Below are 15,183 nucleotides of genomic sequence, written 5' to 3' on the forward strand. Positions count from 1 at the left end.
AACAGATCCAGATCACATACATAAAGAAACCACCAACAGGATTGAATTTACATTATACTGCACAGCCTTGGAAGGTATTCTGTAAACTAACTTAATCAAAGAGTAAAATTAGGAAATAATCAGAACAGAAATTGAGTTTTAGTACAGATAAGACTTCAGCTGTATGTTGTGACATTGGAGTAGAAGTATTGGCCACCTACAAACACATCTTATTACAAAAACATTTCCTTATGGTAGCATGATGCAAGAATAAGACAATAAAAGGACTGTATAAGACCAAACAAACTGAACTGAAATAACAATGAAGTAGTCATTGCCTGGTTATAGTTCCAGTTATTACAGAGCTTGGTTATTATAGTCCTTTTTCCACCAAAATTACTACATTTATAGGCGCCTAGAACATTTGGAGGAATATGTAGTGGTGCTCAAACAAATCACTTTCTTGCACAACATCCAACCCCCCTGCCAATCCAAAAATACAATGATGGCATTTCAATATCCACAAATATAAAATCTTTTTAAAGCTACACCATCTGCATTTGGCTGAAATGATGTGGTACCGTCTATTTACGGCTGCCACATTTCATTCTTGAGACAAGAATTAAATCTTCCTTTCCATGTGATGAACCCAATTTCCAGACTTGAAGCATGTTGAAACACCAGCACTGTCCACAAACATTTGACCACACATTTTTCTGTGCTCATTGCTTTTGCAAAATTAATAAAATATAAGAACATACAAAATAAACAAAATGAAATCGAACCCTCACATTTAAGTCATTCGATGTTAGTGACAGTTGTGGGCAGAAGCAATCTGTTTTTGTTCATTACCACACTGTGATCATATTCATGACAGCATTACCGTCTGTATCAATGTTTAAAGCTGTGAGCAAAAATAACACCTCAAACAAAACATTTGTTTTGATTTTTACCACTTCTGACAGTTACCATGGCATTTGCTTTCCACATCACCTTTATAAAGAATATTTGAATAATCTTGATATTTACTCCAGGCTGTATGTACAAGGTAGGCAAGCACAGGGATAATTAAACCTTTATTTCGACTTATTTATTTGTCCCTGTCACTCTTTGATAATGTCAGAGCATTTTGTAAAAACATCTTCATAGGAAATAAACACTGATGTTGGAGGATGACATGATTTACAGCCTGCAGTAGCTTCATTTGTTTAAATATGGTCGTGTAAATTATTGCCATTTTTCTACTGGCAGACGTGGTGTACTAGTTTGTAAGCAAATGTAAGACATGCACAGTTAAAACATCAGATTTTCTTTTAATTGTAACATCAAACTGTCAGTGATCATGATTTTAAAAAGTCAGTTGTGGTCTTCATAAGCATTTATATAAATATGAATTTTTATGTCCTGTTAAAGTAAAAATGAAAGATTTGTGTGATTCTTAACACAAAAATATCAGCGACACGTGCAGTGATTTCTTCTTTATATGATTTTCATCTTGTTCACTCATATGTTTTTGCACAAAAAAATTAAATACTGTAGTAATTCAGCATGTTAAACTGGTATTGTGTTATAACCACAATTTTTAGGTTATTTGAGTTACTTTTTGTTCTAGGTGCTACAGAGGAGCCAGAAGTCATCCCTGACCCTGCTAAACAGACCGATCGGGTGGTGAAGATCGCTGGGATCAGTGCTGGTGTCCTTGTCTTTATATTGCTTGTGCTGGTAGCAATCCTATTGGTCAAGAAGAGGTGAGTGCCCCCCAAAGTCTAGTGGGTTTAATTGAAATTTAATAAAACTTCCATTTACTATATTTAATGCACTCACCAAGACATATGCAGATGCTACAACATTAACACAGTTGTGTTTTGTTATAGTATTTGCTGTTGGTGTAGCATCATCTTCCATCCATCCACCATAAAATTATTGATCTCCCTTCAGAAACTGTTTACGTTCTAAAATGTCATGTAGCTCAAGGCCTATATTGGTTTGATCCAAGCTATAATACGGTTTTACCAAATTAGAAGTGTTTATGATGTTGTTGTGTGGGCCGCTGAAGAGGAGGTACTGCTGGCCCACCACCACCAGAGGGCGCCCTGCCTGGAGTGCGGGCTCCAGGCACTAGGGGGCGCTGCCACCTTGCAGGAGCAGCCAGAGTGACAGCTGTCACCCCTCACCTGCGACAGCTGTCATCAATCATCGGATCTGCAGGGGTATATCAGCAGGATGGCATCTCCACCTCATTGCCGAGATATCGCTCTACCAAAGAGGTAACGTTCTCAGCCGATTCTATTGTCTTCCTGACAGTAATACTTTGTTGCTTGTGTGCAGACAGTGAGTAGTACAGCTGGAGACTGTATCGGACTTTTTGGATAAGTACTCACATTCTTACACTACAGTATTTTTCTGACGAGAGGTGGAGGTGGTGTTTCCACCCTACGTGTTGCTGGGTGCTGCCGCACCCACACCTGACTGTTTCTGTTCCTCGCCAGCAGTACCGGATCCGACGAGCGGAGGCAGTGGCCACCTGGGAGTTCGGGACTTGGCGGCTCCAGTATTCCCGGGGTTTGGTGGCGGAGGAAATCGAGTGGTTCCGGTTCGACTTGGACAGACGTCTCCTATCCTCGAGCCTGCCCACACGACACCGTTGACATTTGGCTTATTTCGACATTGTAATCAGTTGTGTGTGTTGTGCGTGTTTCACAACAATAAAGCTTTGTTATTTGACTTCCTCCATTGCCCGTTCATTTGCGCCCCCTGTTGTGGGTCCGTGTTCCTACACTTTCCCAACAGGATATCTCGGCCAACGTCATGGATCCCGAGGGGTGTCAACCGGCTGTTGAACGGCCAATGGAAGAACAGGGCGCACAGGCGTCCGCAGGAGGAGTGATTGGTGAGTTGCAGCGGATCCTCACCACTTTCACGGCTCGGTTGGATCTAATGACCGAGCAGAACGTCCTCCTTAACCGTAGGGTGGAGGCTCTCGCCGCGCAGGTGGAGGCGCGCCCTCAGGACTTCCTTATGCAGTGTTCGCTCGTCTTCGCACAGCGTCCTGTCATGTACGCGACCGATACTAGCAAGATAGCTTATGTAATAAACCTGCTTTGCGGTGAGGCACGTGCTTGGGCTACAGCGCTTTGGGAGCAGAATTCACGGCTCCTTCAGACATATGATGGGTTTGTGAGGGAGTTCAGAACTGTGTTCGATCACCCAAATAGAGGAGAGACCGCTTCAGCCGTGCTGCTGTCAATGAGACAGGGGCGCCGGAGCGCAGCTGCCTATGCAGTCGACTTCCGCATCGCGGCTGCGAGGTCCGGCTGGAATAGCACTGCCCTCCGCGCCGCCTTTGTAAACGGACTGTCATTGGTTCTTAAGGAGCACCTGGTGGCTAAGGACGAACCGCGGGATTTAGATGGGCTTATTGACCTCGTCATACGATTAGACAATCGGTTAGAAGAATGCCGTCGGGAACGAGACGAAGGGCGTGGCCGGGCACGCGCCGTCCCTCTCCCTCCCGGTTCCGACCGCGCTCCGCCCTCCCCACGGCCCCTGCGCTCCGTGTGGTTACAGCTCCCCCTGCTGACGAAGCTATGGACACGAGCAGGGCAACATTTAGGGCACCAGCTACACAGAGGAGGCTGGCCCACGGGGCGTGTTTTGTTTGTGGCTCGGTAGAGCATCAGGTAAGAGACTGCCCCGAGCGGTTAAACACCAACGCCCGCCCCTAGAAACTGGGCTAGGGGTGGGCCAAGACATTCACGTGGGACACACCCACATTGCCACACGACTCCCAGTTACAATCCTTTATGAGGATTCAACCCTGAAGGCCCCAGCACTGGTGGACACGGGCTCTGAAGGGAATCTGTTAGACAGCAGATGGGCCAGGGAGATAGGGCTCCCTCTGGTGGCGCTTACCTCGCCTGTGCAGGTGCGAGCACTAGATGGCTCCCTACTCCCTCCAATCACGCATAAGACACCACCTGTAACTCTGGTGGTGTCAGGAAATCACCGGGAGGAGATCGAGTTTTTTGTGACTCCTGCTACCTCCCGAGTGATTTTAGGGTTTCCCTGGATGTTAAAACACAATCCCCGGATCGATTGGCCGTCCGGGGTAGTGGTTCAGTGGAGCGAGACCTGCCATCGGGTATGTTTAGGTTCCTCGGTTCCTCCCGGTTCCCAGGCTAAGGAGGAGGTCAGAGTCCCGCCCAATCTGGGGACGGTGCCGGTGGAGTATCATGACCTTGTTGATGTGTTCAGCAAGGATCTGGCGCTCACCCTTCCCCCCCACCGTCCGTACGATTGTGCCATTGATTTGGTTCCAGGCGTTGAGTTCCCGTCCAGCAGGCTGTACAACCTCTCACGACCTGAGCGCGAATCAATGGAGACCTACATCCGGGACTCTTTAGCCGCCGGGTTGATCCGGAATTCCACCTCCCCGATGGGTGCAGGTTTCTTTTTTGTGGGTAAAAAAGACGGCGGACTTCGTCCATGCATTGATTACAGGGGACTGAACGAAATCACGGTTCGTAATCGATACCCGTTGCCCCTGTTGGATTCGGTGTTCACGCCCCTGCATGGAGCCCGAATATTCACCAAGCTCGATCTTAGAAATGCGTATCACCTGGTTCGGATCCGGAAGGGAGACGAGTGGAAGACGGCATTCAACACCCCCTTAGGTCACTTTGAGTACCTGGTCATGCCGTTCGGTCTTACAAACGCCCCCGCGACGTTCCAAGCTTTGGTTAATGATGTCTTGTGGGATTTCCTGCACCGGTTCGTCTTCGTATACCTAGACGATATACTCATCTTTTCTCCGGACCCTGAGACCCATGTCAAGCATGTACGTCAGGTCCTGCAGCGGTTGTTGGAGAACCGGCTGTTTGTGAAGGGCGAGAAGTGCGAGTTCCACCGCACTTCTTTGTCCTTCCTGGGGTTTATCATCTCCCCTAACTCCGTCGCTCCTGATCCGGCCAAGGTCGCGGCGGTGAGAGACTGGCCCCAACCCACCAGCCGTAGGAAGCTGCAACAGTTCCTCGGCTTTGCAAATTTCTATAGGAGGTTCATTAAGGGCTACAGTCAGGTAGTTAGCCCCTTGACAGCCCTGACCTCACCAAAAGTCCCCTTCAGCTGGTTGGATCGTTGCGATGCCGCGTTCAAGGAGTTGAAACGGCGCTTCTCGTCTGCACCCGTGCTGGTGCAGCCCGATCCTAGTCGCCAGTTGGTGGTTGAAGTGGACGCCTCGGACTCAGGGATAGGAGCCGTGCTGTCCCAGAGCGGGAAGACCAATAAGGTCCTTCACCCGTGTGCCTATTTTTCCCGCAGGTTGACCCCGGCCGAACGGAACTATGACGTCGGCAATCGAGAACTCCTTGCGGTGAAAGAGGCTCTTGAAGAGTGGAGACATCTGTTGGACGGAACGTCCGTGCCATTCACGGTTTTCACTGACCACCGGAACCTGGAGTATATCAGGACCGCCAAGCGGCTGAATCCCAGGCAAGCCCGCTGGTCACTGTTCTTCGGCCGTTTTGACTTCCGGATCACCTACCGTCCCGGGACCAAAAACCAGAGATCGGATGCCTTGTCCCGGGTACATGAAGACGAAGTCAAAACGGAGTTGTCGGATCCACCGGAACCCATCATCCCGGAGTCCACTATCGTGGCCACCCTCACCTGGGACATAGAGAGAACCGTCCGGGAGGCCCTGGCACGAAGCCCGGACCCCGGAACCGGGCCGAAGAATAGACTTTACGTCCCACCAGAAGCTAGGGCTGCAGTCCTGGACTTCTGTCATGGCTCTAAGCTCTCCTGTCATCCAAGGGTGCGAAGAACCGTGGCAGTTGTCCGGCAGCGCTTCTGGTGGGCGTCCCTGGAGGCCGACGTCCGGGATTATATCCAGGCCTGTACCACCTGCGCCAGGGGCAAGGCCGACCATCGCAAGGTTTCGGGATTGCTACAGCCGCTGCCCGTGCCTCATCACCCCTGGTCTCACATCGGCCTGGATTTTGTCACGGGCCTCCCGCCGTCCCAGGGCAACACCGTCATCCTCACGATAGTGGACCGATTCTCCAAGGCGGCCCACTTCGTGGCCCTCCCGAAGCTCCCAACGGCCCAGGAGACAGCGGACCTCCTGGTCCACCACGTCGTCCGGCTGCATGGGATCCCAACAGACATCGTCTCCGATCGCGGTCCCCAGTTCTCCTCGCACGTCTGGAGGAGCTTCTGCCGGGAACTGGGGGCTACGGTCAGTCTCTCTTCCGGGTATCATCCCCAAACCAACGGGCAAGCAGAACGGGCCAACCAAGAGATGGAGCGGACCCTGCGTTGCGTGACAGCCGCGCACCCGGCGGCCTGGAGTACCCATCTGGCCTGGATCGAGTATGCCCACAACAGCCAAGTGTCGTCAGCCACCGGCCTCTCCCCTTTTGAGGTGTGTCTAGGGTATCAGCCCCCGTTGTTTCCGGTGGTTGAGGGAGAGGTCGGTGTGTCCTCGGTCCAGGCCCACCTGCGGAAGTGCCGTCGGGTGTGGCGAGCCGCCCGTTCTGCTTTGCTGAAGGCCCGGATGAGGACAAAGGCCCATGCAGACCGTCGGCGGACCCCGGCCCCTACGTATCGTCCAGGGCAGGAAGTGTGGTTGTCAACCAAGGACATTCCACTCCAAGTGGCCTCCCCGAAACTACAGGAACGATACGTAGGTCCCTTTAAAATCCTCAAGGTCATCAGTCCCGCCGCAGTGAGGCTTCAGCTTCCGGCCTCACTGCGGATCCATCCCGTGTTTCACGTGTCAAGGATCAAACCACATCACACCTCACCCCACCTCCTGCCCGGATCATCGATGGCGAGCCGGCTTGGACTGTGCGCCGGCTTTTGGATGTCCGACGGATGGGCCGGGGCTTCCAGTATTTGGTGGACTGGGAGTGGTACGGCCCCGAAGAACGCTCCTGGGTGAAGAAGAGCTTCATCCTGGACCCTGCCCTCCTGGCCGACTTCTACCTCCGCCACCCTGACAAGCCTGGGGGGGGTCCTGTTGTGTGGGCCGCTGAAGAGGAGGTACTGCTGGCCCACCACCACCAGAGGGCGCCCTGCCTGGAGTGCGGGCTCCAGGCACTAGGGGGCGCTGCCGCCTTGCAGGAGCAGCCAGAGTGACAGCTGTCACCCCTCACCTGCGACAGCTGTCATCAATCATCGGATCTGCAGGGGTATATCAGCAGGACGGCATCTCCACCTCATTGCCGAGATATCACTCTACCAAAGAGGTAACGTTCTCAGCCGATTCTATTGTCTTCCTGACAGTAATGCTTTGTTGCTTGTGTGCAGACAGTGAGTAGTACAGCTGGAGACTGTATCGGACTTTTTGGATAAGTACTCACATTCTTACACTACAGTATTTTTCTGATGAGAGGTGGAGGTGGTGTTTCCACCCTACGTGTTGCTGGGTGCTGCCGCACCCACACCTGACTGTTTCTGTTCCTCGCCAGCAGTACCGGATCCGACGAGCGGAGGCAGTGGCCACCTGGGAGTTCGGGACTTGGCGGCTCCAGTATTCCCGGGGTTCGGTGGCGGAGGAAATTGAGTGGTTCCGGTTCGACTTGGACAGACGTCTCCTATCTTCGAGCCTGCCCACACGACACCGTTGACATTTGGCGTATTTCGACATTGTAATCAGTTGTGTGTGTTGTGCGTGTTTCACAACAGTAAAGCTTTGTTATTTGACTTCCTCCATTGCCCGTTCATTTGCGCCCCCTGTTGTGGGTCCGTGTTCCTACACTTTCCCAACAGATGTAATGTCAAACAGATGTGAGGCAATGAATTTAAAGGACATGTTTTACCGAAATCATGACTAGTGACCACCTGTTGATACACTGGGATCCACTTCTGTGACTGGGTTCAAAGCATATGGCATTCGCAACAAAGAGCTATGGATACTGCTGAAAACAAAGTACTCCTGAGTACTCGTGTGTTTCTGACAGTGGTGACACAGCTTTAAGGAAACGTCCTAGCGCACACTTGAATGGAATGTAGCTGCTAACATAAAGAATGGAGCCACATATTCATTCCAAAGTTTACATAAGTGTGATGTTGTGTTATGATGACTTGTTTTTAAGTGATAACTGTGACTTTTGATGCAGTCACAGTTAAAGGAGCAGCGCATGAGAAAACTTGGTGCACGTGCTTGGCCATTAGTCATGAACACAGCCAGTTAAAAACAGTTTCTGATAGATGCTCAGCTTTGTGCATGATTCTAAGTTTTGTCATCGGTATAACTGTGAAAAATCTAAAAAATACATCTGTGTCATCAGAAAGCAAAACAGCAGGGAGGTCCGCATGCATGTTAAAACAGCGTGTAGCTCTGCACATATTAAGATCCAAAATCCGACAGACTTTCTCAAAGTAGCATAAAGCCTACCAGCTCCACTGAGGAGAACGAAATAGAAATGCGATAACTGAACAGGGTACTCATCCACTTGTAGAATCATTTCCAAGATTAAATATGTAAAGTTCACACCATCTGAGTCCCCACGCACAGATCGCATGATCACCAGCTGGAGAACATGTCCAGGTCCACTGTAAGTCCTCACACACAGATCACTCGCATTCGCCAGGTGGAGAACATGTCCAGGTCCACTATAAGTCCTCACACATGGATCACCCATGATCGCCAGCCGATGAACATGTCCAGGTCCACTATAAGTCCTCATGCACGGATCACACATGGTTGCCGGTTGGAGAATAATGTACGACTGTATCGCCACTGTCAGCTCCTCATGTTCTCCCACGATTCTGGCATGTTAGATAGAATGTCTATTATCTCCTGAAAATAACGTATCTTGACTTTTTCCAATGTAAGAAATACATCTGCGTTTTCAGGCAGTCTGTAAAAACAGCGTTGTGGAGACAGTCCATGTTCGTAGCGGCAGTAACACAGCATCCTGCAGCACAAACAGCAGTGTCACCACATGTTAGGTTCCAAAAATTGACAGATTCTGAAAAAATTAAGAGTTTCTGTGTGAAGTTTGTCGTCTCCTCTGTAAATCTGAGCCATCACTTTCAATTGAAAGCTCAGAAGCTTCGTTATCGGACATAACCGCATTTGTTTCTCTCTGTCTGTCAGCCATCGGGATGTTTCTGCTTATTCTAACATGTACATCACATGCCGAGAAATACCGAAAATTGCCAAGTAAGATGTTTTCTGGAAATGCACTTGTTAACTCACTCACCGAGAGGGATAATTAGCAGTAAAACACATCAGAGACCACTAATTAGTAGTGCATTAGTGCAGATAGACTTGCACTCATGAATACTTTGATTTTGTGTTGCTAACTGGGATGTTAAATATGTGCATCACGCCTGTTAATCAATCACAGACTTGTTGAAACAGTAGCCAATTAACTACAGACCAACAAATGTATTTCAAAGAATTCAGAGATAGATGAAAGAGGATGTTAACAAGAAGTGAGTTAAGATAGATAATCTTTTTTTAAGATTATTATATTACACATGCATTACACTCATCACAAATACCTCAACCCTCCCTCAATCGATAGCTTATTGCTGTGAAGTTGTTTGTGAGCTGCAGTGATCTTGGGAGCTGTGTTGTCTGAAGCAAGTAGGGTCCTTTGGCACATTAGTCTATTCAAAAAAATACCATTAACGGGAAAAGGGAAAGAGTAACCTTGCACGGATTTGCCACAGGGCTCAGAAGGCTCAGCTCAGAGAAGCATGATGTCACCTCAATGTGAGTTTATGACCCACAAAGAGAGACTAAAGGGTCTGATGCATAGTTCTACAGGCGGCAGTCAGGTGCACAAATGAACTGACACTTGGTTATGGTACTTGACTCTTCGAACTTCGAACTTTATTATTTAATCGAGAAAGGGGCTTGGGGCGATGCCCAGCCATTCTACATGTGTTTGTGCCTGGAAAAGGGGAATCTCAAAGGAACAACAATGCAATATAAAAACCTACAGTAGAAAGTTGTATTTGATGTTGTCCACCCAAATATGTTTTTATTCAATACTCACTTCACCATGTTAACCCCAAAACTTAATCAGCTGCATATCGTGAATTATCCACAAACCGTGAATTGCAAAATGTGAATACTGAAAAAATACTGAATCCTGACGCCTTGGTACAATGAATTACGCGGCAAGTGTCAAGTTGCCTTTTAGTGGTTGAACAATCCAACACTTGGTGAATTCTGCTTCATGATGATAGGAAGAGTCAGCATCGAAGGATCAAAAAATGGAGTCACTATGAACGTTTGGCCACCACAAGCCAGTTATCCATGTAGTAACTTTTCTGGCACCTCCTGTTTAAAACGCAGAAAGTCACAAGAATCCTTAGGCCCCACTTTCACAGTTTGTATTCATGCTGAAAATCAAGATCAAGTGAGTTTTTGCCCTTCTGCTCCACAGGAGGTTTCTGTTGTTTCTGAGTTTGCCTTAGGACACCTGCATTACCGTTTCACAGGTGTACCACCCCAGTCAGACCCCCACGTGCCACCATCCTCAGAGTGGGTCATGTGGGTGCGTGGTGACACCAGAAGCGAGAGCTGGCTTAGGGCTTTGGGGTCACCCACACACACACACACACACACAAAAATCACTTTTTGCAGAGAATGGGTTTGCGATCAAGTTTTCCTGAAGTAATTGATCCGTAAACTGAAATCCATGAACTACTTAATCCAAAAGAAAATATATATCATGAATGATATTCACATTTTACAACTGACATTTTGTGAGACCTGCATTCACATTTTGTGGGACATTTTATTCACAGTTTGCAGCAAAATTAACCGTTCGTGGATATTCACGGTTTGCATAAATTTTTATCAGTGGATTTCTGATAATTCACGATTTGCAGCCGATTCACGTTTTGGGGGTCAACGCACCACCATACTTTTTTAAACTTGGGTGTAGCAATCCTAACAATTATTACAAATGTTGGATGTGGACTGGTTCAGGTATAGTTAAATAGATTGATTTTGTGGTAGCTTAAGAGCTATCAGTCTCACAGTTTTAGGTCATCGGGCCAGTAAGTGCGTAATCATGTTTTGACTTATGTAGACTATAGTGATTGACCTCAGCACACAAAATGTAGATACGACCTATAGCTGAATTCGAGGCACCATTAAGATCACCCATCCAGATGGCCTAACTGTTTTCATGACGAGGTCATCCGGTAAACAGTTTAACCTGTACCCTCCCGGCAGATCCCGAGTAGCCGGGAAAGCAGGCCGACTGGGTGACTGTGAGGAGGAAGCGTAGTCCTAAACAGAAGCCCCGTGTACACCGCCGTTCACATCTCTATGTTGTGAAAGTGTAGGAACACGGACCCACAACAGGGGGCGCAAATGAACGGACAATGGAGGAAGTCAAATAACAACACTTTACTGTTGTGAAGAAGCACAACCAACACGGCGAATTACAATTGTAGACAAGTAGTCAATTCACAAAAAATGTGTCACGTGGGCAGGCTCGAAGATAAGAGACGTCCGTCCAAAGCAGAACCGGAACCACACGATTTCCTCCGCCACCGAACCCCGGGATACTGGAGCCGCCAAGTCCCGAACACCCAGGTGGCCACTGCCTCCGCTTGTCGGATCTGGTTACTGCTGGCGAGGAACAAAACAGTTAGATGTGGGTGCGTGTGCACCCAGCAACACGTATGGTGGGGAAAACCACCTCCACCTCTCGTCGAAAAAAGAAACAGAATATCTGCTGTCCAACACACACAAGCAACAGATATTCACAGTCAGCTGAGAACGTTACCTCCTTGGTAGAGCGATATCTCGGCAAAGAGGTGGAGATGTTGTCTTGCTGATATACCACTGAAGATCAGATGATTGGTGACAGCTGTCGTAGGTGATAAGTGACAGCTGTCACCCCGGCTGCTCCTGTGAGGCGGCAGCGCCCTCTGGTGCCTGGAGCCCGCACATCCAGGCAGGGTGCCCTCTGGTGGTGGTGGGCCAGCAGTACCTCCTCTTCAAGCGGCCACACAACAGGACCCCCCCCTCAACGGGCACCTCCTGGCGCCCGACCAGGCTTGTCCGGGTGGCGGCGGTTAGAAATCGGCCAGGAGGGCCGGGTCCAGGATGAAGCTCCTCTTCACCCAGGAGCGTTCTTCGGGGCCGTTACCCCTCCCAGTCCACCAAATACTGGAAGCCCCGGCCCATCCTTAGAGACATCCAAGAGCCGGCGCACAGTCCAAGCCGGCTCGCCATCGCTGATCCGGGCAGGAGGTGGTGCCGGACCCGGAGTACAGAGGGGTGAGGTGGTGATGTGGCTTAATCCGGGACACATGGAAAACGGGATGGATCCGCAGTGAGGCCGGAAGCTGGAGCCTCACTGAGGCTGGACTGATGACCTTGAGGATTAAATGGACCGATTACCGATCCTGCAGTTTAGGTGAGATCACTTGGAGGGGAATGTCACTTTGTTGACAACCACACTTCCTGCCCTGGCCGATACGTAGGGGCCGGGGTCCGCCGACGGTCTGCATGGGCTTCGTCCTCATCCGGGCCCTCAGCAAAGCAGAACGGGCGGCACGCCACACCCGACGGCACTTCCGCAGGTGGGCCTGGACCGAGGGCACACCGACCTCTCCCTCAACCCCCCGAAACAAAGGAGGCTGGTACCCCAGACACACCTCAAAAGGGGAGAGGCCGGTGGCTGACGACACCTGGCTGTTATGGGCATGCTCGATCCAGGCCAAATGGGTACTCCAGGCCGCCGGGTGCGCGGCCGTCACGCAACGCAGGGCCTGTTCCACCTCCTGATTGCCCTTCTGCTTGCCCGTTGGTCTGGGGATGATACCCGGATGAGAGACTCACCGTGGCCCCCAGTTCCCGGCAGAAGCTCCTCCAGACTTGCGAGGAGAACTGGGGACCGCGATCGGAGACGATGTCTGTTGGAATCCCATGCAGCCGGACGACGTGGTGGACCAGGAGGTCCGCTGTCTCCTGGGCAGTCGGGAGCTTTGGGAGGGCCACGAAGTGGGCCGCCTTGGAGAATCGGTCCACTATCGTGAGGATGGTGGTGTTGCCCTGGGACGGTGGGAGGCCCGTGACAAAATCCAGGCCGATGTGGGACCAGGGGCGATGAGGCACGGGTAGCGACTGGAGCAGTCCCGAAGCCCTGCGATGATCAGCCTTGCCCCTGGCGCAGGTGGTGCAGGCCTGGATATAATCCCGGACGTCGGTCTCTAGGGACGCCCACCAGAAGCGCTGCCGGACAACTGCCACGGTTCTTCGCACCCCTGGATGACAGGAGAGCTTGGAGCCGTGATAGAAGTCCAGGACTGCAGCCCTAGCCTCTGGTGGGACGTAGAGTCTGTTCTTCGGCCCAGGTTCCGGGGTCCGGGCTTCGTGCCAGGGCCTCCCGGACGGTTTCTCTCTACGTCCCAGGTGAGGGTGGCCACGATAGTGGACTCCGGGATGATGGGTTCCGGTGGATCCGACAACTCTCCGCTTTGACTTCGTCTTCATGTACCTGGGACAAGGCATCCGATCTCTGGTTTTTGGTCCCGGGACGGTAGGTGATCTGGAAGTCAAAACGGCCAAAGAACAGTGACCAGCGGGCTTGCCTGGGGTTCAGCCGCTTGGCGGTCCTGATATACTCCAGGTTCCGGTGGTCAGTGAAAACCGTGAATGGCACGGACGTTCCCTCCAACAGATGTCTCCACTCTTCAAGAGCCTCCTTTCACCGCAAGGAGTTCTCGATTGCCGACGTCATAGTTCCGTTCGGCCGGGGTCAACCTGCGGGAAAAACTAGGCACACGGGTGAAGGACCCTTATCGGTCTTCCGCTCTGGGAAAGCACAGCTCCTATCCCTGAGTCCGAGGCATCCACTTCAACCACTAACTGGCGACTAGGATCGGGCTGCACCAGAACGGGTGCAGACGAGAAGCGCTGTTTCAACTCCTTGAACGCGGCATCGCAACGATCCGACCAGGTGAAGGGGACTTTGGTGAGGTCAGGGCTGTCAGGGCCTAACTACCTGACTGTAGCCCTTAATGAACCTCCTGTAGAAATTAGCAAAGCCGAGGAACTGTTGCAGCTTCCTACGGCTGGTGGGTTGGGGCCAGTCTCTCACCGCCGCGACCTTGGCCGGATCAGGAGCGACGGAGTTAGGGGAGATGATAAACCCCAGGAAGGACAAAGAAGTGCGGTGGAACTCGCACTTCTCGCCCTTCACAAACAGCCGGTTCCCTAACAACCGCTGCAGGACCTGACGTACATGCCGGACATGGGTCTCGGGATCCGGAGAAAAGATGAGTATATCGTCCAGATATACGAAGACGAATCGGTGCAGGAAATCCTGCAAGACATCATTAACCAATGCTTGGAACGTCGCGGGGGCGTTTGTAAGACCGAACGGCATGACCAGGTACTCAAAGTGACCTAAGGGGGTGTTAAATGCCGTCTTCCACTCGTCTCCCTTCCGGATCCGAACCAGGTGATGCGCATTTCTAAGATCCAGCTTAGTGAACATTTGGGCTCCATGCAGGGGCGTGAACACTGAATCCAACAAGGGCAATGGGTATCGGTTACGAACCGTGATTTCGTTCAGCCCCCTGTAATCAATGCATGGACGTAGTCCGCCATCCTTTTTCCCCACAAAAAAGAAACCTGCACCCATCGGGGAGGTGGAATTCCGGATCAACCCGGCAGCTAAAGAGTCCCGGATGTAGGTCTCCATTGATTTGCGCTCAGGTCGTGAGAGGTTGTACAGCCTGCTGGACGGAAACTCAACGCCTGGAACCAAATCAATGGCACAATCGTACGGGCGGTGCGGGGGAAGGGTGAGCGCCAGATCCTTGCTGAACACATCCACAAGGTCATGGTACTCCACCGGCACTGTCCCGAGATTGGGCGGGGCTCTGACCTCCTCCTTAGCCTGGGAACCGGGAGGAACCGAGGAACCTAAACATACCCGATGGCAGGTCTCGCTCCACTGAACCACTACCCCGGACGGCCAATCGATCCGGGGATTGTGTTTTAACATCCAGGGGAACCCTAGAATCACGCGGGAGGTGGCAGGAGTCACAAAAAACTCGATTTCCTCCCGGTGGTTCCCTGACACCACCAGAGTTACTGGAGGTGTCTTATGTGTGATTAAAGGGAGTAGGGAGCCATCTAGTGCCCGTACTTGCACAGGTGAAGTAAGTGCCACCAGAGGGAGCCCTGCCTCCCTGGCCCATTTGCTGTCT

General features: G+C 51.0%; 1 protein-coding gene across 1 annotated transcript in view; it reads left to right on the top strand.

Moving 5' to 3' along the window:
* The window catches only part of ptprk (protein tyrosine phosphatase receptor type K), a 360,414-nt gene that overhangs the window by 252,481 nt on the left and 92,750 nt on the right, over nucleotides 1-15,183 (top strand). The window contains exon 21 of the mRNA XM_034162505.1: nucleotides 1,592-1,727. Coding sequence (XP_034018396.1) covers nucleotides 1,592-1,727 — 136 coding nt within the window. The remainder of the gene's footprint in view (nucleotides 1-1,591; nucleotides 1,728-15,183) is intronic.

This window comes from Thalassophryne amazonica, chromosome 21 (assembly GCF_902500255.1).
Source record: "Thalassophryne amazonica chromosome 21, fThaAma1.1, whole genome shotgun sequence".
NCBI lineage: Eukaryota > Metazoa > Chordata > Actinopteri > Batrachoidiformes > Batrachoididae > Thalassophryne > Thalassophryne amazonica.